Source organism: Tursiops truncatus, chromosome 8 (assembly GCF_011762595.2).
Source record: "Tursiops truncatus isolate mTurTru1 chromosome 8, mTurTru1.mat.Y, whole genome shotgun sequence".
Classification (NCBI taxonomy): Eukaryota; Metazoa; Chordata; class Mammalia; order Artiodactyla; family Delphinidae; genus Tursiops; species Tursiops truncatus.
Genome location: NC_047041.1, coordinates 11,909,729 through 11,937,399, shown reverse-complemented (window position 1 = coordinate 11,937,399; position 27,671 = coordinate 11,909,729). Strand labels below are relative to the sequence as shown.

Here is a 27,671-nt window from a genome sequence, read left to right as displayed (position 1 = left end):
AGTCCCGCCAAGCGAAGGAGCCGCGCTCTTCAGGCTTGCCTGGCTGCCTCTGACCGTGAGCGGATTCTAGGAAGGCAATGACTCCGAAATGGGAGCATTTTCTAACTGTCAGCACCAAATAAAAGTCCATCAGGTGGACACCTGGAGTGAAGCTGGAATTCCTCGAATTAGAGCAGAACTAGCTCGCCAGAGTAGCAAATACTTATAGGATGCTTACTGTGTGCCAAGCACTAGCCTAAGCAGTATCACATTCATCCTAAGAGGTAGATAACATCATTATTCTCATTCTACAGATGAGAAAACAGAGGCACAGAGAGGTTAAGTAACTTCCCCCGGGACACACAGCCATAAAAGTGGGATTCACGCCTGGGTCAGCTGGCTCCAGAGTCTGTGCTCTTTACCCTGTACTATGCTGCATCTCTTTCCTGTAGATGGGAATCCGTGTGGAGTAGCACAAGGGGTGCCTGCCATGGTGCCTCACGCCCTGCTGTCCTGGTCTGAAATACCCATCACTAAGCATGCAGACTCATAGATCATTAGTAAGAAGGAATCTTGGGCATCATCGAGTGCAACTCCTTGTTTTCACATGAGGCTCCCTAAGGGCTAAATGAGGGCTGTGGGCCTGACAGCTGGAAGGTGGCAGAGCGGGGGTGATGGAGGGTGAGGGAGGAGCAGATCTCCCTCCTCCCAGTGCCATGTGCATTTCATAATTTCACATGACATCTAATTTAGAAAGCAAAAGTCAATGCAGTGAATAAAGCATACATCCACAAACTGAAAGGGCTGTGTTTTTATTCCCATTGACACACTGGCAGAAATTAATTTATCAAAATAATAATAGGTAGATAGGTGGATGGACAGCTAGATAATTAGATATATACACTGTGTGCTTCCAAGGGGCTGAGACACAGGAAAAGTAAAATTTGAAGGGAGAAGAAGAAGGCAGGACGTCGGGGACAGGAGGAAGCCACACGTCTACGGTGACTGTTGCTCACACTTCAGTTTTGTTTGGAACTAGCTTAGGGTCTCACACACACACAAACAGCAAATGTGTTGGATCAGAGGAGGCTGGAAAGAAAGAAACAAAGATGCCCATGAAAAAAACAGTTGATGTCTGTGTGGTTTCCGCACACTGTCAGCTTCTCAACCTTACTCCAAGGCTAGTCATGGGGCAGAGCCACGTCTTTATTCACAGCCTAGGAAATTGTGGGCACCCTGTGTGTATCTGGAACTGATGATAGCGATTTGAATTTTCAGGTGAACAGTCAGGAAGTGGAACTGCCTTTTTTCCATCCTTCGGGGAAGCTGGAAATTTATCGAAACAAAAACAGCACAACCGTCGAGTCCAAGGGTGTCGTGACCGTGCAATACTCAGACGTGGGTCTGCTGTACATCCGGCTCTCCACCGCCTACTTCAACTGCACGGGGGGCTTGTGTGGCTTCTTCAACGCGAACGTCAGCGAGGAGTTCTGTCTCCCCAATGGCAAGTGCACGGACAACCTGGCGGTGTTCCTGGAAAGCTGGACCACTTTCGAGGAGATCTGCAACGGGGAGTGTGGGGACCTGCTGAAGGCCTGCGGCAACGACTCAGAGCTGCTGAAATTTTACCGCAGCCGTTCCATGTGCGGCATCATCAACGACCCCTCCAACAGCTCCTTCCTGGAGTGTCACGGCGTGGTCAACGTCACCGCCTACTACCGCACCTGCCTCTTCCGCCTGTGCCAGAGCGGGGGCAACGAGTCCGAGCTCTGTGACTCTGTGGCCCGGTACGCGAGCGCCTGCAAGAACGCCGACGTGGAGGTGCAGCCCTGGAGGACCCACGACTTCTGCCGTGAGTTCGGGTGACGCCATGGGGGCGGCCGGGGCGGGGCATTGGTAACCGAGACCGCGGATCTTCTTCTCTTCCTGGTGCAATCGCACTCAAGGGCAATCTCATTAACCCTGCACATCTTCCCTAGTCTGATGTGTCCTCTGGAAGGCTCGTCCCCCCAGACCAGACTATTGCGCATCTTTATTGTTGTTTCTAATCACACAATCCCTCTTCGTTGTAGAACAATTAGCTATTGACCCTTGGTTATATCTAGCAGAGGGAACACATCATGTCAAAGGACAGGAAATCTTTGTGATGGCTCAGTGGGCGCCTTCTCTCTTGGCAAGGCAGGACCGCATTCATTTCAGCACATGGTGATCAGTCAGGGTGCCTTTCCCGGAGTAGAGATTAGCCCCGCTCCCCAGGGCAAACCTGACAATGGTTCTTGAGAGAGTCCCATGGGCCTGGTTGTTCATTTTGCGCCCAGAGTATCTGACCCCTCTCAGCAGTACTTATAGTAATGAGAATAATTGCTGGGAAGACGAGACATATAATCCCCTCGGTTCTGGGCGAGCCCAGGGGGAGGAGTAAATGGAAGGGTAGAAGGAGAAGTGGCTGAGGGCGGGACCCAGGCCTGGAGGCAGGACTGCCCCACCTGGACCACATCTCCCACCCCTTCCCCACCAAGAAGGTCGGCCCTCACGAAGACCAGCGCTACCACTGAGATTCCATCCTTTACATCTGGTTATGTCTCTTCCATTATATTTCTTCCTACCTAAGTTTGTTTATTTTTTTAACTTTTTATTTTGAAATAATTTTAAAGTTACAGAAGGATTACAAGAATATCTATATAGCTTTTACTCAGATGACCTGTTGTTAGCATTTTGCCCTGTTTGCTTTGTCATTCTCTCTCACTGACTCTCTGTTTGAAGGGAAGTTGCAGACATCATGCCCCTTTGCCCCTAAATACGTTAAGTGTATATTTCCTTAGAATCAAGACACTCCTTCACAGCACAGTACAGTTACTGAGTTTAGGAAATTTAACACTGATGCGATAACTTAATATCCACTTCAGTTTTGCCCGTTGACCCAGTCGTGTCCTTTATGGCTTTCCCCTACCCCTCAGTGCAGATCTAGTCCGCGACCACATGGGGCATTTAGCTGTCATGTCTCTTTGGTTTCCTTAAGTCTGGAACAATTCCTTAGCCTCTTTGTCTCTTGTGATCTTGTCATGTTTAGATTACAGTCTCGCCCCTTGTGAAATAGAATGGCCCTCCCTTTGGATTTGGTGCTCCGCCATGGCTGGGTTCTGCTCTGCATCCCCCCCAGCCCCCTGCACAGGAGAGGCATGTTTTCCTCATGGTACCAGGTCCCATGTGGGGCACACTCTGTTCAGCCTCCTCTCACTGGTGATGGGCACGTTGATCCCCTGGTCAGGGGTTGTCAGATATCACCACTCTGTGTCGCTCCGTTTCTGTCTTGTGACTGATGGGCAGTCTGTGGGGAAGTGCTTTAAGACCATGCCGCTGCCGCTTGTCATCACGATCCCCCTCCTCGGCTTAGTGCCCGCTGAGGACTTTTGCTTGTGCTGATCTCCAGCATGACGATCACATGCTGACAGTTTACAGCTCCAGCACTCTCTCCACTTGTACCCGTCAGCAGATGTCATTTTACTGTAAGCAAGAGCCCTCCTATCTCTTCTGCCTGCCTGTCCCCTATCTATCATCCATCCACCCATCCATCCATCTATTTATTTACCTCAATCATCTATCTATCTTATCAACATGGACACACAGACTCCTGTTTGTTTCAATGGTTTATGTTTCATATCACATTTGTTATTTTGGCATTAACCTTATGACAGATTTGGCCTGTGGGTTCCCCTTCCAGTCGCCTCCTACGTTCTTCGGATATGCCTCTGTCGTTTCCTTACTTTCTAGATTAACGAGATGCTTCACATCACCTCTTAACCTTCCCTGCCCCAGCCTAGAATCAACCATCACTCCGAAAAATCATGATTCATTTTGGTGGGGAATGTTATTAGAAGCTATGGTCTGGATGAGGCTTACCCATTGCTATTGGGGTATCCTTACCTTGCCTCTAAGCCTTTGCAATAGTAACGTCTTAGACAGAGCTAAGAATATCCCCCCCGCCTCCCCCCCCCCCCCCCCATATCGTTATTTAAAAATAATGCTCTGGTTTCTGAGCACCGGAAGTCCAGAGGAGCATATGGAATATCATCTCAGAGTTGGGCGGTTATATCCCTGGTGACCCTAGCCACACTGGGGAGGGATTAGTAACAGAGGCTGTGAATCTGCAGTGGAATTCTGGAAGCATGCTCTATTCATAAAGTCACCTAAAGGGAGGGAGGCTCCAAGGTTCCTACTGACCACCACATCTAGTGGGACCTTAGAATGCTTTCCCAAAGCCTTCTCTTTAACCCACTTCCCACATCCTCTTTTGCCCCACCTCTAGCTCGTCTAAACTGATCTCTGCCCCTGCTCCTGTACTCAACTTTCTAGTTACAGTTCATTCATATTACAGGATTACAGAGTCTGCCCCATACCAAATCCATTTTGTTGCCAGGCCGTGTCTGTGCCATGCTTTTAGACTATGAACTCCGACCCAGCAGGAAGTGTCTCTGGTTGGTTTTTTTGTACTGCGCGGAGCACAGCTTGGTGGCATGGCTCATGCGAAGGACGTGTGGCGGGATGACAGTGATTCCCTCTTTTTCCGGGTGCGATGCCTGCTGAGAATCACTTCTCCCCATCCTTCATCGGGGCCTGAAGAGCTGGAGCAAACGCTCGTAAGTGCCTTTTTTAGAGAGAGACTTGTGGACGGAAGCAGCCACGTGGAGCATGGCTTCCTCGGGTGGAGGGCCAGGGCTCACACTTGATTAATCAAGTCTCTGGGTACTAAGGGGTTAATCTGGTCAGGGTTTTGCAGAGTGGGGATTGGATTGAGTGACAGCTGCAAATCAGGAACACAATCTTCTTTGGACCTGGAGAGAGGCAACCACTGCTTCTGTGTTCAGATATTTTTAACCAGCTCTCGCTGGCAGAGCCAGGCTGCCCAATTAAGTAATTTCAGAGGCATTTCAGGAGCCAGGGGAAGTTTTATTACTTCATGTCTGCATGTTCCAGACTTTCAGACACATTCAGACAACACGATAAGTCATAAAACGAGAGCCATTTAAATAAGTCATGTTATTTGCTATCACCATAAACCTGCAGTCAGTGTTATAACATTCATAATTTAGAGACAAATGTGAAAATCGCTCTATACAGACATATTTAATCAGTGCCGAACTAGCCTACAACTAGTCAGTGGAGGTGGAGACAGTCCTTTAGCCCAGAGGGAAAAAGATTGGCTTTCAGTCCATAGGGCAGAGCTGTTGAGCTGGTACTTGTGGGCGGAACTATTATTGCCATGCAATTTCTCTACAGTGTCCTTTGTGTCCTTGGATTATAAAACCCTCTTAAGGAGGGATCGTATGCGTAAGACCTAAAGAAAGCCTTAAAGGCAAGATCTTAAACTCCCAGGAGACGGTGACGACGTTCACAGATCTTTAGAGAACACAGACCTGTGGGTAGATTTCTCCTGTATTCCTGGGTTCATCCCGGCTCACGTCAAGTTTTGACAAACAAAAATAATAAAGAGACATGGGAAGTTACACGGAATTCCATGGTGAGCCGCATGCGCCGTTATTGTATGTGCTGTGCTTACTGACGCACAGTCTTGATCTATCAAGGAAGGCTTCTGGGCAGAAGAGTGACTTGAAATGAAACTGGGAGGATGGGTAGGATTTGGCTGTGTGAAGGCCGTGCAGGAGGGGCAAAGGGTGTGAATAAAGGAGGTGGGCAGGACCATGTGCTGAGGTCAGTGAGGAGATGGAAGGGGTCAGAGGATACCAGGAACAGAGAGATGAAAGACACAGGGAAGGTCCAACATGTAGAGTAGAAACACCTCCATGAAACCTATCTGTAATGGAGGGAAGTGTAAGAAGGGAAAGGGTGCAGTGTTTATTGAGACCCTACTGTGGGCTTGATATATTAGGTTATTAATCCTCAGAACAGCAGTCCTAGGTAAGTACTGTGCTTATTTAATAAGAGAAGAAACTGAAGCTCAGAGATGGTACCCACAGGTCTCTGCAGCCTCAGAGCACTTGTTCCTTCCAGAACTCTCTTTCCGGACTCTTTGAGTCAGGAGACTCAGAGTCGGGAGATGCAGAGTCGAATCTCTCTCCAGTACTTATCAGCTGGATTAAGTCACTGAACTTCAGTTTCCTCACTTATAAGACAGGGGTGATATGACTGTCCTTACCATCCAGATCGTTGAGAAAATTACACTAAGATGCCTAGAACAGTGCCTGGTGTGCCACAGGTGCTCAAAACAGGCCCATCGTCTCAGAATCTCCTACTTGAAAAGCTAAGTGCACTAGAGGAGCACGTGAGTGAGGGGCTCGCTGAGCCTTGCGGATCACCCCGAATGAGGATGGCAGTGGTGCCGATCACATGGCATTTGCTGAGCTCACCGTGCTGGACAGATAAGTCACATGCAGCTTATATACCTGCACGCACACACGTGCACGCACACTGTGCACACACATGCACACACCCATGCATACCAATGAGTGTACACAGACTCTGTCTCTGACCTCTGTCCCTTTCTCAATCCCATCTCCTCCTCGCCCACCCTCAGCTCTGGAATGCCCGGAGAACAGCCATTTCGAGGAGTGCATGATGTGTACAGAGACCTGTGAGACCCTGGCACTGGGCCCCATCTGTGTGGACAGCTGCTCCGAGGGGTGTCAGTGTGACGAGGGCTATGCCCTGCAAGGCAGCCAGTGCGTCCCCCGGAGCGAGTGTGGCTGCAACTTTGAGGGACACCAACTTGCCACCAATGAGACCTTCTGGGTGGACCTGGACTGCCAGATCTTCTGCTACTGCAATGGCACAGACAACAGCGTCCACTGTGAAAACATCCCCTGCAAGGGTGACGAGTACTGCATGGAGGAGGGCGGCCTCTACTACTGCCAGGCCCGCACCGACGCCTCCTGCATCGTCTCGGGCTACGGCCACTACCTGACCTTTGACGGCTACCCTTTTGACTTCCAGACCAGCTGCCCGCTCATCCTGTGCACCACAGGAAGCAGGCCGAGCTCAGACACGTTCCCCAAGTTCGTCGTCACAGCCAAGAACGAGGACCGGGACCCGTCGCTGGCCTTGTGGGTCAAGCAGGTGGACGTGACCGTGTTGGGCTACAGCATCGTGATTCACAGGGCCTACAAGCACACGGTGCTGGTGAGCGGTCACAGGCCAGACCCCAGGAGGGGAGCCGTGGGGATGTGAGGATAGGGGTCCCGGGTCAGCAAGTCAGGCTGCAGCTGAACCAGGCAGGTCCAGAATCCAAGGAAAAGCAGAGGATGTTAGAGCACAGAGGGGCCCTGGAGACTTCCCATCACTTTATCTTACAGATAAGGAAACAGGGCCCTCAGAGAGAAAAATACCCAAGTCACAGGCACCAAATTAGGAACAGAGCCAGCTCTAGGAGTGGTGCCTTTCATATTGTGGCAGAGTGTGTTGGAGACGGCACAGACCTAGATGGAGTCCCAGCTTGGCTACACTAGCGGCCTCAGACAGTCGCTGTGTGTATACGAGAATGTGCACCTAGCATGGACTAGGCGTCAATATGTGGTACTGCTGTCTAACCCACCTCCTTCCCTTAGCTGAGATCAAAATATTTGCCTCCTTGGGCCTCCTGCTGCCTCTTTCAGTCTCCCTTTCGCTCCCAGGGGACCTGGGAGTTCAGGAGTCTTGTCCACATCTGGAGCACCCTGGGGCTCCCTTGCAGTCTTCTTACTTTTCACTCCCTTGGCCATGAAGACAGGAGCAGGTAGGGGCTGAGGAGTTCCATGCATTCCGAGTCCAGCCTGAGGATGTCAGCTGCAGCCACAGGCTGGCCACCCCTCCCCCAAGGGCCCGCCCTGAGCAACACTTGGGACACCAGCAAGCCACTGCTTTAGCATTTTGGAGGAGCTGACTTAGGATGTCAACCTTTTAACACCATCCTCCCAGGTCTGCGGTGTAATTTATCTCTAAGGAGGTTCCTCTTCCTCTCATATACATTCCCTTTCAAAGTCTGAGCTGTTAAAGACTTCCTTGGGCAACTCTGCTGATTTCTTTCCTTCCTTAGAATTTCCTTTAACCCCCTTCTCTGACAAAGAGAGGTTTCTGAGCTTCTTAAACTGTCCTCCCTTTCACGTTTACTGGAAAGTGTGCCTTCTTAGCATCTAAGATGGAAGTCTCACTATGAACCTTCTTCTTCCTTTTCTTGGGTATTTTACCCAAACTGCCATTGGTACCCTCTGTGTTTCACCTAACAGTTGGTTCCTCCATCATTTATGGCATTAATCATGCTGTATTTTTCCATGATGTTCATGTCCAGCTCACTCAATATTCATAGTGGACTCCTTGAGGGCAGGAACCACACATAATCCATCTTTATGTTAAATGAATATACTGTGTGCTATGACACTCAGAGCATTTGTCAAATGAACGAAGGAGATAACATAATAAGCCCTTTCTTCCAAGGTTCCTACGACTTTCATTTTGCTGCTCGTCACTTCTTTAGCAATTTGAGAGATGAAATTGGCACCTGGACAGGTTAGGAGTGTATCAGATGCCTTGCTTTTAGCCACAAAAGGTTTCCAACAGATGTCCAGATAGTCAAAGTCGCTCTTACAATCACTTCCCTCTCCTCCATTTTCATCAATTGTGTTAAAACAAACACATCAATCATTTTGTCCCTGTGGCTTCATCATATTTGCCCTTTTCTCCTTTGCTCCTCCTCTGACATATTTCTGCCCTTAGATTTATAATTTTGGATATTGTTCCTTATCTCTGTGACATTCAACACTTTTCCACCTTTCTACCTTTCAGGTTTTTTTCTTCTTCTAAAATATAATCTGTTAACAGGCCCTGTCCCATCCAGTGTACTCTGAAAGCGTATTTTCTGCCTTGTGTTACACGCTGTCAAGGTTTAGGTATATAGACATCTGAGGCTACCCATGTTTTCTGACCCAGTTATTTTCACATATAGACACTGGACCTGCATGAACACTTGTTCTTTTTCCTGCTCTCCCTTCTCTCCTCCCCAGTGGCTGATTCTCTTCTCTCACCAGGTGTTTCCCTCCCTTTGGGTCAGCTCACCTTCCAGGCACGTGTCTCATGAGATGCACTCACGCCTAAAGTCAAGAGCCATGAGAACTACACAGCTGGTTTCTTCCTCCCACAAAGAAATGCGGAGGGAAGGGTCTATTGGTTCTTAGGGCTGCTGTCACAAAGCATCACAGACTAGGTGGCCTGAAACAGCAGAAACCTATTCTGTTACAGTCCTGGAGGCCAGGAGTCCTAAACCAAGGTGTCCTCAGAGCCATGCTCCCCCCGAGGTCCTAGGGGAACCTCTGTTCCAGGCTTTCCTCCAGCTTCTGGTGGTTGTAGGTGACCCTTGGCTTGTGGCAACATAACTCCAGTCTCTGCCTCCGTATTTTCATGGCCTTCGTCCCTCTGTGCCAAATCTCTCTCTCCTTTTAAGGATACTAGTCATTGGATTGAGGGCCCACCCTTTCCCCGCATGATCTCATCTTAATGATTACATCTGCAAAGACCCTATTTCCAAATAAGGTCACGTTCACAGGTCCTGGGGGTTAAGACTTCAATATACCTTTTGGGGGGACACAATTCAATCTACAACAGGGAGTAATTAGAGAGTAATGGGCATGAAGGAGGAATTGATTAAAGGGGTGGGGGGACCCTTTCCAGGGCTCTTCTTTCTAGGTCACCAGATGTCCAAAATGCCCAAGCTGGGAATAGAGTGTACAGCTTTCAGATCTCTGACAGAAAGACCAAGTTCAGGATGCTTGAAGGTTCTTTTCTTCTGGGGCCTAGGGGATAGATTTAGCATTTACTTTGAATTATTAATATGCATTGCAGGATCTGCTTGTTCAATGATTTGCGTTTGTTTTTCCCATGATGTTATTATTAGTCACCATCTCTCCCTGAGAGAAGAATAACGGCCGTCATAATGACAGCGCGCGGTGGAGCGCCAGGCAAAACACAGCACAGAGCCCGGGTCACTGCTGGTGCTTGCAAAAACGGAGGTGACATGGAAGTGACTCCTTGGGACACCGGGTCCCTCTGTGATTCTGACCTTTCTCGGCATTAAGCAGTACTGAGGATGTGGGGAAACCCACCAAGCCGAGGGAAATTAGAAATAAATATGCTATGTTTATACCAGCCAGGGAGTAGGGGTGAGCGACAGAGGTGAGCCACTCCCGGGCACCGCAGAGCCCACGCCTCAGCCGTCCACAGCCCGAGCTCCATAGAGACGGCCTCTCTCCTCCATCTCCCTCAGGCTTCTGCACAGCCGGGTCCTGCATGGTCCAGGCCAAGGGGCAGGCTCTCAGGACCTTCCAGAGCTGGTGTTTTTCTCACTGATTGCCCACCCCGTGGCCATGAGAGAAGAGGGAAGCTTTGAGCATCACTCTGGCTCAGTTGCATCTGACGGGCTTGCATTGACAGGCTGTTCTGTGCCAAGCCCTTCGGGTAGAAACGTGAGTCAGAAACAGGCCTCTGTCCTAAGGGAACTCAGGGTCTAGTGGGAGAGACAGACGTGTTTGCAGGGAACGTCAGCGTGATGTGAAGTTCCAGAAAAATGTGACGTGCAGTGGGGAAGGGGGGTGTGTCATGAGAGAACAGGTTGCCTGAGCCGCCTGGGGGGATGGAGGGAAGGCTTCTGCAAGAGATGATCCAGACCTGAGCCCTGAAGGCATCCATTGGCCAGGCCGTGAAAGAGGCAGAGGGCGTCCTAGGACAAGGAAACGTCAGTGGAGATCCAGGGCGGGGGTGTGAAGGGGGCCTCAGAACAGCTGAAGAACAGCTGTAGCGGCAATCAAAGCCAGTTGTTTAAAGGAAAGCTCGCTACTGAAAAGCGAATATGTGGCCTTATTTCCAATACTTCAGTATTAGAAACACATTTCCCCCACCCATCCCCATGCCCTGCTCTCTTCCTCCTCTGCGCCGGCCTCTTCCATCCATCCTTATCCACCCCTCCCTTCCTCTGCCTCTCTCTTTCCCTCCGTTTCACAGGGACAGACAGGGCAGTGATGTAGGGGTGGAGGTCGCATTCCTGGGGCCTGAGAGACAGGGAGAAGCTGGGCAGGCCTGTCTGCGTCGAGGCCTTCCTTTCCCAGGTGCTCCTGGGCAGTGACAGGACTCGAAGGCCTTGAGCTGTAATCCAGGCACATGGCCTCTCCAAGGTATCGCTCCCTCCTTGACACCCAGTAGCCAGGAACAGAGAATGCGGAGAAACTCAGGAGGAAAAGCCAGCCAGCACGCGTGAGCCCTTGGGTGCTCAGGCTTTAGTTTATTCGTGCGAGTTGTCAAGGCTCGTGGGAGTCCCCACGGCCTCTGCTTCCCTCGGTGACTTTGCACACCTGAGCTCTCTGTCTCTGGGCCTCCCAGGTGAGAAAGTTATGCTCACCAGGCACGATCTCCCTCTTCCTCTTCCCCCCTCCATGCTGTCTCTGAAATGACCCATCACCACGCCCTCTTCACCTCCTGTCCTCTTTCCAGAGAACGAATTATCTCTTCCCCTCTCCATGGCCACTCTCCACCTACACCATCCCTTTTTGGCCCTCTCAGCCTCTTGCCTGTCTCTCATCTCCTCCCCCTCCTGTGTCTTGGGCTTTTCTCTTCAACCCATAAACATATTCGTTCTAAGATAAACCTTGACCCCGATTCAATCCAATCCCTCTTCTAACCAATCCCTCTCCTCCCCTTTCCTACCAGACTCCCGGAGAGAGACATCTCTGCTTCCATATCCCCCGTTTGCCGTTTAACCTCTGCGACCTAGCCTCTGGTATCACCACGCTACTGAAGTTCTCTTACTAAGATCACTGGCGACTTCTTCTTTGAAAAATGAATGAGTCTTTTTCAGGTTTGATTTCATGGGACGTTACAGACGAGGCCCTCCGTGGTCCAGGCCCTCCCCGCCTCTCCATCTTCATCTCCCATCATCCCCGAGGTCACATTTTATGCTCCAGCATCATTTAATTGCTGTAATTCCTCATATTTATTAGGCATTTCCCCTCCTCTTGGCCTCAGCTCAGGCTACACCCTTTTCTTGGGATTCCCTTTTCTTCACTCTCATTCCTTCATTTTTTGTTGTTGTTTTGTTTTGTTTTTAATTTTTATTGAAATATAGTTGATTTACAATGTTGTGTTAGTTTCAGGGGTACAGTAAAGTGATTCAGTTATACATACATATATGTGCGTGTGTGTGTACATGTATATATACATACACATATATATATATATATATATATATATAGTCTTTTTTTACATTTTCCCTTCCATTATAGGTTATTACAAGATATTGAGTAGAGTTTCCTGTGCTATACAGTAGGTTCTTGTTGGTTATCTATTTTATATATAGTAGTGTTTATATTTTTTAAATTTTTATTGGGGTATAGTTGCTTTACAATGTTGTGTTAGTTTCTGCTGTACAGCAAAGTGGATCAGTTATACATATACATATATCCACTCTTGTTTAGATTCTTTTGCCGTATAGACCATTCCAGAGTATTGAGTAGAGTTCCCCGTGCTCTACAGCAGGTCCTTATTAGTTATCTTGACTGGACAACATCACTTAGCCTTCAGGACCGGATGTGGGCACCATCCTCTGCGGGCATCCCTGATTCTGTCCCCAGGCTGAGTCTGGTGCCTGTGCATCTATTTATCTCTATCGTTGCTTTCATCAGATGATGTTATTATTACCTGTTTATGTACTTGTCTCTGCCACATGCCTGTGAGCTCCTAGGGAAAGAGCCCTATGCTTTATTCCAGCGTTGAGCACGACGCTTGGTGCACAGTAGTGCCAAACTGATGGCTCCTGGATGAATGAGTGAATTCTGCCTGGAGCAATATTCATAGGCAAGGAGATCGCTGAGTTGAAATTTGAAGGGTGAAAATTGCCCCAGAGAAAGAGAGGATGGGGGAAGGACACCATTGCTGTCTTAGGTTGGTTCCCTAGAGGCAGAGTCTGAGGTGGGGATTCCTGAAAGTGAGGGAAGAACCAAGGGCAGAGAGCTCAGCGAGGATGTGGTCTAAGTTGGACATCAGCCTGGGCCACCGGGAGCTCTGGTGCATGACGTGCGCACAGAGTTGGTCCCCCGTGTTGGTCAGTCATTGGCCGAGGGCTGCCCTTAGGTGGGGGTGGGGCTGGATGGGGGTGTCATAACCTCCTGGGCCAAGGGCCCCCCTTTTGGCCAAGGCCAGCTGCGAGTTATCGTTAACTCACAATCACAACTGCTAAGGATGGACACAGAAGGCACCACCACACTCGCAGCAAAGGAAACGGCACGTGGAACGGGGCAGCTCGGTCCATCTGGGGAGCAGCAAAGTGCTGGGTATGGCTGGGGTGGAGGAAGTGAGTGGGTTGGGCCCGAGAGGCAGGGGCCAGCTCCTGGAGAGCCCTGTACCATGTGCTAAGCGTACCCCACATTTTATTCAAGCTATGCAGGGGGTTTTAAGTATTAATTAATTGCTTTCAATTGCATTAAAAAATATTGGAGAGGCAGTGGTGAGTGGCTGGAGGAGGGGGGCAGTACCGGGGTAGGGAGACCAGTCAGGGGCATATTCAAGAGTCAAGGTGGAGGGTGATGAGAGTCTGAACTAAGGTGGTAGCAGTGGGGCTGGGGGCAGGGGTGTCAGATGGGAGAGAGATTAAGGAGGTCAGGAGCGGGGTTATTTCCTGGCAGGGAGCAATCTACGACCACCACCCTGTGGGCAGCCACCTTCTTCTTTCAGGAGGAAGCCCAGCTCTCCTCTTAGCCCTCACAACAGTCTGTTTTCCATCAAGCACTCACCCAGCCAAGGGCTGCAGGATTTGGCTCACCTGCATCAAAATGGTTCAAGGGCCGTGCAGTTCCGGAGTTTGACTTAAGGGATTTCCTTGTTTTCTGAAGTTAAAATCTGCGGGAGGAAACATGCATCCAGTGCCGTCTCCATTGTGCTGGGCGCCCAGCAGCGGGTGAGGGGAAGGTGGCCGTATAGATCAATAAAGTGTGGTCCCTGCCCTCAGGTTGCTCCTAACCGTGTAGTGGAGACAGAGGTGTAGACAGCCAGCTGTAATATAAGACAGATGCGATGTGTGCTTCAGTAGCAGGGTACACGTGCTTGATCTTGGCCAGAGGTGCAGGAGAACACGAGAGAAGTATAAGTAACATGTTCTGGTTGCCCAGACGAGGGAGTGATTCTTCCTGACCACCAGCTCCGAAAATCTTGCCTTATAGAAGAGCCGACATTTGAGCAGGGTCTGGGGGATGAGAAGGATATTGGCAGGTAAAGAACGGCATCCTAGGCAGAGGCACCAGCAAAATCAAGTCATTCCTCAGGAAAAAGAAGATCCTAGAGGAATTAATAAATTGGGGCTTGTCTAAGAGAAATCCACAGTAAAGCTGGAAATAGAAACACAAGAGTTTTAGGTTTGGGTATTTTAGTCTAAACTTTAATTGAATTCTTATTACCCTCTCATTACCTTGGAGAAAACAATTTGAACTCCTGGAGGGAATAATGCTATAAACAGAAGGCACTGAAATAAATAGGTATATTCGTGTACAAAGGATAGTCATTTAAGTGTTCAAATCCTAATAATAATAGTTGAGGGACAGAAACAACACTAAATGCAAAGATTTCATTCAACTGCTCCAACCCCCCGTGGGGCTGCCTCTCAGAGGCTAATCATTAGAAGAGCGGGGCGGGGCTGCCTGGGCCACCTGTATTGTCTGTGCCGACCCTCTTGCTCTTGCAGGTCAACAATGAACGGCTCTATCTGCCCCTGAAGTTGGGACAAGGGAAGATAAACATCTTTTCCTTTGGCTTCCATGTGGTGGTGGAAACTGACTTTGGCCTGAAGGTTGTGTATGATTGGAAGACCTTCCTGTCCATCACGGTCCCTCGGGGCATGCAGAACATCACCTACGGCCTGTGTGGCCGCTATAACGGCAACCCCGAAGATGACCTGGAGATGCCCATGGGTCTGCTGGCCTCCAGCGTCAATGAGTTTGGACAGAGCTGGGTGAAGAGGGACACCTTCTGCCAGGTTGGCTGTGGCGACCGCTGCCCTTCCTGTGCCAAAGTGGAAGGTTTCTCCAAAGTGCAGCAGCTCTGCAGCCTGATCCCCAACCAGAACGCAGGCTTCACCAAGTGTCACAGCAAGGTCAACCCCGCTTTCTTCTACAAGAACTGCCTGTTTGACTCTTGCATCGATGGCGGCGCCGTGCAGACCGCCTGCAGCTGGCTGCAGAACTACGCCAGCACGTGCCAGACGCAGGGGATCGCAGTGACCGGCTGGAGGAACTACACGTCCTGCTGTGAGTCCTTCCCGTTGTCTCTCCTTCCATCTTGATTGGTGTGGGCAGGCCGGTCATCCAGTACAAGTCAGAGCAAGCTGAGTGGGGCAATTTCAGGAAATGCACTTTGGAATTGAGTTTGTTCCCTGAAACAAGAGATTGAACCGCCTGGAGCCTCCGTTTTCTTATCTGTAAAGTGGGGTTAATACCGCTTATTCCCTGTATTCCTCTGAGGACGAAATAAGATCACATACATAAAGCACAGAGCAGCACACATGGCCTTTGGGCTCAGCAAGGGCACAGTAAGATTCTAACAAAGGACGAATTGAGGGAAGAGTGAGTTAGTAGATTGCTTTGTTCTAGAACCTCATGGACCCATCATTAAGTGTACTGATAATTTATACACTTTCTCTTAGTGTGTTTTTCTATTTGATTCATATATGTCATATATCCGTCTCTGCGTTGATGAAATATAGCAGAATGTTAAAAGCATTGGAAAAAGAATTAGATACACCTAAAATTAACATTAATATTGCACATCAGCTACATCTCAATGAAAAACAAGAGAAAGAGCTAGAGCTCCTGGATTCTAGCCTTGCTCTGTCCTTAAGGATCGGTGTGACTTTGAAGCATTTCACTTTTCCTCCCTGGTCCTTAGTTTCCCCCTGATAATGCTCTGCCTACACTCTTTATGCTACAGAAACGTCAGGAGGATCAAACTGGGTAACTGAAAGCCTAGCACACTCCATGCATGTTAAGTGGTATCGTTAACATTCGTGGCTCGCTTTGAGCCAAGCCCAGTGCTCCACACTTTATCAACATTTGTTCCTCCATAACCCAATTAGGGAGAAGCTGAGACTCAGAGGAGTTAAGTAATTTGCCTAAGGTCCTACTATCTCAGTGGCAAAGTCAGGGTTTGACCTTCCAGCCCCAAAGCTCCTGCCCTCAGCTCATACGCTTCACAGTGGAATAATTTGTCTGCATTTAGCACATCACAATAGGAAAAGACGGGGAAGAGAAACCAGTATTGGTCTTTGGCCAATCTGCCTTGGTCTATTTTCCCATCTCAATCTCATTAGCTATAGCAAATTTTTTTTAGGCCTAACTGTATGAAAAAGGCTACGCATGGATGCTGAATGCAAAGAGCTCTAAATAAGTGATCCAGCAGGGGTCCCGGAGAGTAAACTCCCTTTTCATCCTGGGAAAGGGAGATTTGGATAAAAAACCAGAAACAGTGTTGTCGTTTAATGCTCACACAGTTCATTTACATCCCACATAACTGGATTCATGTCGATTGGGAGGACAGGGTGGGAGGAAGTGGGGGCGGGGGGAAAGATGCCATTTCAGCCATGCTCAGTCCCTGAGTGAGGGGCTGGGGGGAGCGATGCCAGTAGGAGTGACTGTCCAGACTAATTGGCCTCTGGTGACTTTAGTAAAATAAATATGCCTATAAAAACGTCAGGGTCTGGATAAATGTCTAGAGCTACTCTGGATTCCCTGGGGTGAGCTCAGTGGGGCGAGAGAGCTTGCCTTCCTCTAAATCAGCACACCAGGCTGTAGACACAGGGACCTAAAGATGGGCAGGACGGGGAGACAGTTTTAGGGAGGAGACACTGCCTGCTGCCTCTTGAGACCTGCTACAGGGCGTTCCCTCTTTTCCTGTGGCCATGCCACGGCGACTGCACTGCTGTGTGGCGTGGCTGGGATGGGGAGCGAGGGGTAGTGTATGCCCACATCCATTTCCTCCAGCTGCAATGGGCAGGGAGACCGTAGGGAAGAGCTGTTTTTAGAGGAGGCTAATTCCAGGAAGTCTCACCTTAATTTATGGATATCAATTTTTGTCACTCACAGGAAAGAAAAGGAAGCAAGTTCGTAAGCCCTTATGACCTTACCTTTGAGGAGGAAGGTCCCCTACTTCTATGCAGCTTGGACTCACGGGGCTGAAACTGGTGCAGGATGGGGAAACAGTTTGGGAAACGGATACCCTTCATAATGCATATAAAAACTATTTTTCTTGTCTGTCTGTCCCCTCCACCAGCAACTTTTCCTCTCCCCTCTTCAAAGTTCTGTCCAGACATCGGTTGCCTACTCTATACACCGTCACAGGGAGTTCCATCCAAGGCACTCAGAGCAGAGTCTGTCCTGCCTCACCCTTGGCCATGGGCCCCATCCGGGCCTAGATAGCTGCCTGCCAGCAAGGCCCAGGCCAAGCGTCCTTACCACGAGAGGGATAGACCTTCCCCCACCTTGGCATTTCAGGACAGGGGCCAAGATCCAAAAGAGAGCTCCTGAAGAGGTGGTGGTGGTGACTGGCAAAAAGAAAAGCTAAAATAAGAGAAAGAAATTATACTTTAAAGACGGCGTGTGGGTGGAGATTGGGGGGGCGGACACAGTTGGAGACAGCTTAGTTTTCCATTTTGAATTTCAGAACAGAGAAAAGCCGTGGGAGATGGAGTCCTAACTCAGCCAATTCAATCTGAGAGATCAGTGAACACAGGCTGCCTTGAATACAGTTGTTTGTAACCATATCTGACATGACATTAATCTCTGAGAAGCAAGGGCAGAACAGCATCCCTCTGCCCACCCCCCACTTCTACTAAGAATTAATCCATTTCAACACTCACATGTTGAGATATGAGAATGGTGTTTTCAGGAGAAAAAGGATTAACCCAGAACTGCCCGTTAAATGTACGCTTTATTGGTAACAAGGTAGAATGCTGTTGTTTTTCAATGATATTGGCTCTTCCTATCAATGGGATAATTTATTACTCAATTACCTTCTTTGCAAATGCATTGGAAAACTCCTTCACCCAAGTTGAACAAACAGACTTGGGGCGGGGTGGGGGGAAAGGGAGGCCGATTGTCTTAATTACTAACCCATCCTTAAAATTCTTTCAGCTGAATTTGTCATTCTTTCAGTCCCTTAATGGGGGACTTAAAGTGGAGCACTGGGTGGTGAGGGTAAGAGAAGCAAATAACAAACGCATAGCAGGTATTTAGCTCCGTCTGCGTGCCAGGCACTATTCTAAGTGCGATATGAGTCCTCACTCATTGACTCCTGTAACTTTACAGCAACCCTGTAAAGTAGGCACCATTAATAGTCCCATTTTCTAGAGGAAGAAACTGAAGCTTAGAGTGATTCAGTGACTTTCCCAAGGCAGGTGGCTCGGGTAAGTTGGAAAGTACCTCCAGAGACAGTGCTCTCCCCCTGTGCAGTGCTGCTTCTCTTACCCTGGTCAGGCCAGGAGGCCTGAGGAGCTGGGGAGCCCGCAGGTACTGCCGAGGGTGTACAGCTCTGTAGGATCAGGTCTGTGAAGGCATCTCCCAACCTCAGTGGGCCATCGTGAGAATTAACTGTGATGATGTCTCATAAACCAGGCCACCTGGTGCCTGACATCTGGTACGTGGTCAGCCAAGTTTGAGTATCATTATCATTTTCTCTTTTATCAGAGGCAGCTTTTGCTACTTCAGAGTCCTGGGTCCAAAGTCTGGTAATTAGGGGGTTTCTTATATATTTCTCTGCAAACTCAGTAAATTCTAGTGGAACAACTTTTAAAAATTCCTATTACTATTACGACAACTGCTCCTACTGTTAATAACAGAAGCTTTCATTGAAGTACCAGGCACTGTACCAGAAGCTTTGCAAAATCGCATTTCATTTTATCTTTACTACTTGTTATCCCCATTTTACAGATGAGGAAGCAGAGGTTTAGTGAGAGTAAGTAACCTGCCCAAGGTGACACTGCTAGTTAGTTGCAAAGCCAGGGCTCAAACAAGGTCAATTCTATTGCATTGCTGCATTGCTCCTCAGAGGGACCCACACATCCTACCCACCTTGGGCACAAAGGCTACATCAGTCCACTGGCCACAGCAAGAGACACATTCGTGACCGTGTTAGAAATCCAGGTGTAGAGGCGTCATCACTCTCAGCTCTTAGTACTTCATTTGGGTGGAGAAAATCAGAATTAGGAATTTGGAAGTTTGTTTTCAAGAATCAAATATTTATTAACCACCTGTCATGTTCTCAGCACTATTTTGAGGGCCCTGGAAGAATCAGAAGTGTAAAATAATGAGTTTATCGTCTAGTTGGAGAAATAGGACCAGCATACTTGAAACAACAGTGGACATCTCTAAATCGATAGTATATCTTCCCAGATATTAAAATGTATTGTAGAGTTTCAGTAATTAAAACAAGTCAATACCGGCACATTCCCAGAAAGACCAACCAGTGGACTGATGAGAAAGTCCAGAAACAGGCTCAAACACTAAAGAGAAATTAGTATATAGTAAAGCTGGCATTTCAGATCACTGGGGGGAAAGGTACTATTCAATAAGGGACAAACTAGCAGGCAGAAAACTATTTAAACACTTCCTTCATTTCCTCAATCAAAAATAAAGTCTGGGGGGGTAGTGGTGGGATGAATTGGGAGATTGGGATTGACATGTATGCACTAATATGTATAAAATAGATAACTGATAAGAACCTGCTGTATAAAAAATTAATTAATTTAATTAAAAAGAAAAGGGAATGAAAAAAAATAAAGTCCAGACAGAACCAAGATTAAACATAGAAATTTAAGTTATAAAACTACTAGAAGAAAAACAAAGGAGTCTTTTTGGTAATCTTGCAGTAGAGAGGGACTTTCTAAGCAAAATGACCAAAGCCATAAGGCAAAACCTGATAAATTTGATTACTTAAAATTTTAAATTTCTGCGTAGCAAAAACATAATCAAAGCCACAAACATACCAAAAAAAAAAAAAAAAAGAAGAAGACGCAAAGTCAAAAGACAAATGATAAATATTTTTAACACATGACAGACAAAAGTCTATTTTTAATTTATAAAGAGCTTTTACAATTCAATAAGAAAAAAATTCAACCAACACAAAATGTGCAAAGGATGTGAAAAGGCAGTTCACAGGAAAGACATACAAATGGATTACAAACAAATGAAAAGACAGTCAACCTCACAAAGAATGCAAATGAAATAAGGACATAGCAGATATGGCATTAAAATTGTTTTATTGTGGTAATATAGACGTAAAATTTACTATGTTAACCATTTTTAAGTGTACAGTTCAGTGGCATTAAATACATTCATATTGCTGTGCAACCATCACCACCATCCATCTCCAGAACTCTTTTCATCTTGCAAAACTGAAACTCTGTACCCACTAAATAATAACTCTCCATTCCATAACACTCCAATAATTCTCCCCACCCCACCCCACCCCACACCACCCCAGCCCCTGGCAACCAATGTTCTACTTTCTGTCTTTGTGAACTTAACTACTTTAGATACCTTGGAGAAGTGGAATCATACAGTATTTGTCTTTTTTTTTTTTAATTTATTTTTGGCTGCATTGGGTCTCCATTGCTGTGCGTGGGTTTCTCTAGTTGCGGCGAGCGGGGGCTAGTCTTTGTTGCCGTGAGTGGGCTTCCTGTTGCGGTGGCTTCTCTTTGTTGCGGAGCACAGGCTCTAGGCACGCGGGCTCAGTAGTTGTGGTGCATGGGCTTAGTTGCTCTGCAGCATGTGGGATCTTCCCAGACCAGGGCTCGAACGCATGTCCCCTGCACTGGCAGGCGGATTCTTAACCACTGAGACACCAGGGAAGTCCCCCAGTATTTGTCTTTTTGTGGGTGCTTTATTTCACTTAGCATAACGTCCTCAAGGTTCATCCTTGTAGTATACTGCGGAATTTCCTTCCTTTTTAAGGCTGAATAATTCCATTGTATATAGACATTTTGCTCATCCATTCATCCATTGATGGACACTTGGATTGCTTCCACAGTTTAGCTATTGTGAATAAGGCTGCTATGACAACGTGTATAAATATCTCTTTGAAATACTTCTCTCAAATCTTTTGAGTATATACCCAGGAGTGGAATTGACAATAAGTTCATTTGTACCATTTTTTTAGATTCCACATATAAGCGATACCATATGATATTTGTCTTTCTCTGTCTGACTTACTTCACTCAGTATGACAATCTCTAGGTCCATCCATGTCACTGCAAATGGCATTATTAGTTTCTGTAAAACTTTTAAGCAAACCTATCTTTAATGATTGGCTAACACTTACTGAACGCTTAGTTGCTTGGCACTGTTGTAAGTACACAGACTCACTCGTTCCCTCCCAATGAGCCATGAAGCGGTGCTGTGGGTATCTCTGTTGTACAGATAAGGAACTGAGGCCCAGAGAGATTAAGTAATGGCTCCAGTCTCTTACAGCTTGGCTCCAGAGCCCACGCTCTTCACCAGGACCCCAACTGCCTTCCAGAAAAACATCTACATGCATTTGAAAACCACAGAACATAGCTGACATGGGTCGGTCTGTATACACAGGCACACACACAGTGCACGTTTGCCTTCTCAGAAATCAAGAGGCTCAGGGGCCTACCGTTTATAAACTACTATCTTAGAAAAAGGTCCTGGAAGTTCTGAGTTGGTATTGGTATAAGAGTAGGGAGTTCTGCAGATAAGTTGGGACTCCACCTGGGACTTGAAGAATGCAGGATTCAGATAGGCTGGGAGGATGAAGAAGGGGTTGGGGAAGGGAGATCAACACACCTGGGGACCTAAAGGCAGGAGTGAATATGGGGCACCCCCGGGGGGCCATCCAGTGACTCACTGGAGTCAAGATGCATGTTGGGAGATGGGTTTAAGGCAACAGGTTCTAGAGGACCTCAGGAAACAAGGCTGAGGACAGGACAAAGATGGTGTGAGGAGACTTGTCACCTCCATCTGCTCTTTGGTCCATTACTTCCACAGGGATAAGTCAGATAGAGGCTTTCCATAAGCAGAGAGAGTAGGAAAGAGGGAAGGTGGCAAAGCTTCCTCCCCGCCGGGCCTCCGTCTCCGCAAGTGGGTGAGCGATGGGCCAGAGGAAAGCGTTGACCGTCCTGGTGACTGTCGATCTTGACTCTCGTCTCCCGTTCCAGCCGTCACCTGCCCTCCCAACAGCCACTACGAGAGCTGCGTGAGCGTGTGCCAGCCCCGCTGCGCCGCGATCCGCCTGAAGAGCGACTGCAACCACTACTGCGTGGAGGGCTGCCAGTGCGACACCGGCTACGTCCTCAACGGCAAAAGCTGCATCCTGCCCCACAACTGCGGCTGCTACTCTGACGGCAAGTACTACGAGGTAGGGGCGCCCCACCCACCGGGTCCTCCTTACTGGGCAGCAGATTTCTCTCCCGCTCCAAGAGGCAGGCCACGGTGGACCCATCTTCCCACTTGAATCCACTTGTGGTGTGGATTCGCAGGGAGGCAGAGCGGGGGGCCGAGAGGTCAAGGACAGGTCTGGTGAGGCTCTTGCGCACGGAGTACCGGATTGGGAAACGTGTTTGGGTCTCACTCTCCCACCCTTCCTCGCTAGCATTTGTGTTTCTCTCTCCTCCACGCCTTTCTCTAGGCCCTTCTGATTTCTTCTCCTGTAAATCTTAGTTAGAAAGCTTCTGATGTGGCTACTGTTTGGAAATAGGACGGTGGTGAATCTGACATTTGTAGCTGTCTCGGCTAAGGACACTTTTAACTGCAAAAGATAGAGCTCGAGGCTAGCAGATGGGGCTTTGCCTCTTCTGCTTATTGCAGCTCCATTAGAGAGAGTGAGGGCTGCCATCTCTGCATGTGTCATTTGTCAGTCTAGTACCGTCCCCCGAGAGTTGTGTCCTACCCTCTGCTTCTCTCTCTTTGGGGGCTTCACATAAAGCTGATGAAGATGCCCTTCTTTGAGTAAAACATATTAGCTCACAAAATCATTTACTTTTCTACCCTGTAATCTTTCTTTATGTGCTGTGATGCTAAGCTAGAAGAGATCTTTCCTGGAGAGGGTATTTAGCCCTTGGTTCTGCCTCCAGGCCACTCTCTGTTTAAAGGATATCAACACCGTACACTGGCGAGTAGACAGTTAACAATAGCATCGATGGAATAGCTGCTATTTGCAGATCGCTGTGCTAGTGGTATCGTTGGGGATGATAAAGCATGTTCCCTGCCTTAAGGAACTTGAAAATCTATTCAGAAGAGGGGGAAAGAATGCACTTTAGGGCTTCCCTGGTGGCGCAGTGGTTGAGAGTCCGCCTGCCCATGCAGGGGACGCGGGTTCGTACCCCGGTCCGGGAAGATCCCACGTGCCGCGGAGCGGCTGGGCCCGTGGGCCATGGCCGCTGAGCCTGCGCGTCCGGAGCCTGTGCTCCGCAACGGGAGAGGCCACAACAGTGAGGCCCGTGTACCGCAAAAAAAAGCACTTTAAAGAACAAGAGGACAATTACAAAGTAACATATCAACAAGTGAAATATAATACCCTAGAGAACTAATCAATTTAAGATGAAAAAGAGCCACAGCATTAAAAAAATCTGATTGAAATGTCTGAACTGGAAATAAACTAGGCAAAAAATAAATAATGCCTCCTTTCTGTAAAGATGCATTGTTCTTGTTCAAGAACAACTAAGTTGGCTTTACTTTGAGAGGAGATAAAAGAAAATCAATATGGACGTTACCTTCGGTCTCATTTTCGGTGGGAAATTTGTTTAAATGTTGTATTAGAAAGATGGGGGAAAGTAGAGTAAAATAGTAAAATTGATCAAAGAAGGCTTCTTGGTAGAGGTGAGTTTTGAAGTTAAGCTCTTAGAAATATTGATTATTTGAAAGGAAGAGGCAGACCATGTGGGAGAAAATAATAATAGATTCCGTTTTCCCACCATCTGGGAGAAGAGATAACCAGGCTCAAAACTGAAAAACACTATTATAATCTCTGCTCCCCTGTCCAGAGATTTACTGAAATGTATCCATCTAGCAAGTGTGTCATGCACCCCTCCACAGAGATCCTGAGTGTCTGTGACATAACGGAATGAGATTCGGGTTTGATCCTAGCTGAACCAATGCTGTTGATGTGACATTGAGCAAACTGTGTCATTTCTCTGAGCTTCTGTTGCCTTATCTACAAAACATTACTAATAATACCAACTCAGTATGGTTGTTGTATAAATAATCAATGCCAGGTGCCCTAGTACCTGGCACCTAGTAGTTCAATAATTGGTAACTGCTATTGTTTTTGTTCATTCTCTTCAGAAGCATTTTATAAATGAAAAATCCAGGTGTGTTAATGAAACGATGCGTGTAAAAGCCCTTGGAGCTCTCGGGAAGGCACAATACAGCTCTCAGCAGCTGTTCGCACTATAAACATTATTATCCGCTTTTCATCAGAAAGTCAGTGGGTTTTGACAACAACATATATCTGGGAAGTAGCAAACTCACAAAACAGATAATCTACTTGCCACAATTCAAACAAGCTTGGAGGCTGTTTATTCAACAGATTTCTTTGGAAATAAAAAGAGAACACATCTAGCTATTAGCATGTAGGGTAATCACCCAGCTGACGTTGTCGGGTCTAATTAAGGTGGAGAAAGCAGCACTGGGCCTGTCTCTTTACTGTGATGCCAGTTTCATGATCGAGTTCCCCTGTGGGATGAGTTATTTACCCTTGATCATATCCACATGCTTCAGGTTATTTTGCTCTTTCCACCCATGTAATGTCTGACTTCTCATCAGAGAGAGGCCAGACCGTCCGCTCAATTTTTCTGCAAATCTGACAAGAGAAAGAAAGTCAATATTTTACAGGTCTGGAAGGAGGGAAGGCTTGGTTCCGGGAACTACTTCATTTTGAGGATGGAAGAATCAGCAGGGCACTGGAATCTTAAAGTGCACCAGATTGAGAAAACTCTTCCTGGAAGATCTCACCCTCTATCTACTTACCCTTGGATCTGAGTCAGATCTGTATTTGATATCCAGGGTTTTCGATAAGTCTATAGTTAAAATGGAAAATGGTGACCAGACAGTAGCATAGGCCCATCTTGTGCCATTTAAACACCTCTGGGGCTTCCCTGGTGGCGCAGTGGTTGAGAGTCCGCCTGCCGATGCAGGGGACACGGGTTCGTGCCCCGGTCCGGGAAGATCCCACATGCCGCGGAGCGGCTGGGCCCGTGAGCCATGGCCACTGAGCCTGCACGTCCGGAGCCTGTGCTCCGCAACAGGAGAGGCCACAACAGTGAGAGGCCCGCGTACCGCAAAAACAATAAATAAATAAACCACCTCTGGATAGCACCGTTTTAGAAAATTGAATTAATGCCCCGAGTGGCCACATCTCTATGAAGTAGTCCACTCGTTGGGACCACACTCCACTTGGACAATCACGACCAATTTCCAACAGTTTCCTGGAATTCTTGGTCTAGAACAAGTGCAAGATCAAGAGCACGAGGTCCTCAAGCAGAGTCATGTCTACAGATTTGCAGAAGGAGTGAAAAATAATAGCTGCTACCAACTGATGATCCACTTGGTCGTAGTGTTTAATATAACTTTATATAATTCCTCACTATCTGAAAGAGGGTGAGTGGTCCTTCTCCGGTAATAACAGCAGCTATTATTTATTGAGTACCTTCTCTCAGCTGGAAAATGTGCTTCACATGTCTTATTTAATCTTCACAACTGCCTTGCAAGATATTATTATTATCTCCAGTTTCGAGAGAGGAAACTGACACTCTGGGAGCTTGGTAGTGCCCCTCAGGGTGGCACATGTAGGGTGGCAGGGCTGGGATCAAACCCCAGGTGGCCTGATCTCAAAGCTCTCCTTTCATGGAACCTCACTGTTATCTAGGCCTCTCACTTCAGGACATAGAAATGGAGTATTTGCAACAGAAGTAAATTGGAAGTAGATTAGATACAAGGAAAACGTTTGGAACAGTGAGTATTGTGGAATGTTGAAATGGTTCATCATAAGAGTTGGTTATCGCTTTCTTTTAACCTATTTAAGATTGAAGGGTGGGGTTTATCATTATTGAGTGAATTTAAATTTCTTCCTTGAAGTGGAGCTGGTACTTGTTAGATTAATTTCCTACCAAATATTTTTCCTCTTCACTTAGTTCCTCCTCTGGCAGCTGCCCATTCCAGTTGGTTGGCTGTGATTAGTTCTACAATCCAGCCGTAGAGATTCCCAAATTCTTGACTGAAACCAATAAAGACTAAATTGCACATTGTTTGGCATCTGAGTTACATGCAGGGGGTGTAACGTTTGAATTGAACCAACCTCCCTACTGCTCCTTGTTGCAAATTCCAGCCCCATTACTGATAGGCCAGCCCCGCCTGGAAAGGGTCCAGGTGGACTGGGCTTTGGGGGCCCCAACTCTGACCACAGCCTGAGTTGCATGCAAACGGCGCCTCTCTTCCAGCCCAAGCAGCTGTTCTGGAACAGTGACTGCACGCGGCGCTGCCGCTGTTTCCGGCGCAACCTGATCCAGTGCGACCCGCGCCAGTGCAAGTCAGACGAAGAGTGCGCGCTGCGCAACGGGGTGCGCGGCTGCTTCAGCACCAAGACCTCCTACTGCCTGGCGGCCGGCGGCGGCGTCTTCCGCACCTTCGACGGCGCCTTCCTCCGCTTCCCAGCCAACTGCGCCTTCGTGCTCTCCACCATCTGCCAGAAGCTCCCCGACATCTCCTTCCAGCTCATCATCAACTTCGACAAGTGGTCGTCCCCCAATCTCACCATCATTTCGCCCGTCTATTTCTACATTAACGAAGAGCAGATTCTCATCAACGACCGGCACACTGTCAAGGTGACGAGCCTGTCCTTGATTCTTAAGAAACGTACTCTGGAACGTGGGCGTGTCTAGGGGGTTGTTTGCTGTGGTTTTCCGTGAGGTTTGAGGATAACAGGCTGTTGCTTCATACGTACCATACACCGATGACCAGATTTTAAAGAATGAAAATATAAAGATTCTATAAGCGTAAGCGTGGGCCCCATTTAGTCCTTGACTAACGATTTCCAAAGGAAATGTACAGTGTCTCAGGGCTATAAGGTCGGTGTGGGTGCTGATAGAGCCTCAGGTGATAAAATGGTAGCTAAGTCAACTTTTACTTTGAATTAATTTCCAAAAAGCATCTCATTTGCTTTTAGGAGCCTTTAAAATTATTCTTAGCTCTGCCTACCTGTACCAAGACCCACTCTTTCATCTCTGCCATCCTTTCTAGAAACTGAGAGAAGGCAAGCGTTTGCCTATAAACACAGCTACTAAATAAAAACGGAAGAGAGATGCAAGAGGGAGGAGATATGGGGATATATGTATATGTATAGCTGATTCTCTTTGTTATACAGCAGAAACTAACAAACCATTGTAGAGCAATTATACTCCAATAAAGATGTTAAACCAACAAACAAAAACGGCAGGGAGGGATCGTCCCTCGCTATGAGAGCGCCCCCTGATGACACACCAAGGGAAAGAAAACAGAGGAAGGATATGGTGGCTTTCTCTTAGGTTGGCCCTTCCCTAGGCCTGCTGCCTGGTTTCTTGTGAATCTTAGACCCGTATATAAATAAATGTGAATCTCCAACCCACCCCCATAACTAATACACCTCTCCAACTTGCATTCCTCCCATCCCTCCATTTAAGAAGATAATCT

The 27,671-nt window shown here is 47.7% G+C and overlaps 1 protein-coding gene across 21 annotated transcripts in view; it reads left to right on the top strand.

Moving 5' to 3' along the window:
* TECTA (tectorin alpha) overlaps nucleotides 1-27,671 on the top strand; it is a 79,407-nt gene that overhangs the window by 33,075 nt on the left and 18,661 nt on the right. For 20 of the 21 annotated variants that reach the window (XR_012333288.1, XR_012333290.1, XR_012333289.1 and 17 more), the window contains 5 exons: nucleotides 1,258-1,831; nucleotides 6,512-7,113; nucleotides 14,684-15,245; nucleotides 22,166-22,365; nucleotides 26,444-26,827. Coding sequence is in view for 18 of the 21 variants with exons in the window: in XM_073808064.1 (XP_073664165.1) it covers nucleotides 1,258-1,831; nucleotides 6,512-7,113; nucleotides 14,684-15,245; nucleotides 22,166-22,365; nucleotides 26,444-26,827 (2,322 nt within the window). In the remaining 3 variants the exon portion in view is untranslated. The remainder of the gene's footprint in view (nucleotides 1-1,257; nucleotides 1,832-6,511; nucleotides 7,114-14,683; nucleotides 15,246-22,165; nucleotides 22,366-26,443; nucleotides 26,828-27,671) is intronic. The other variant, XM_073808063.1, reaches the window with a different exon arrangement.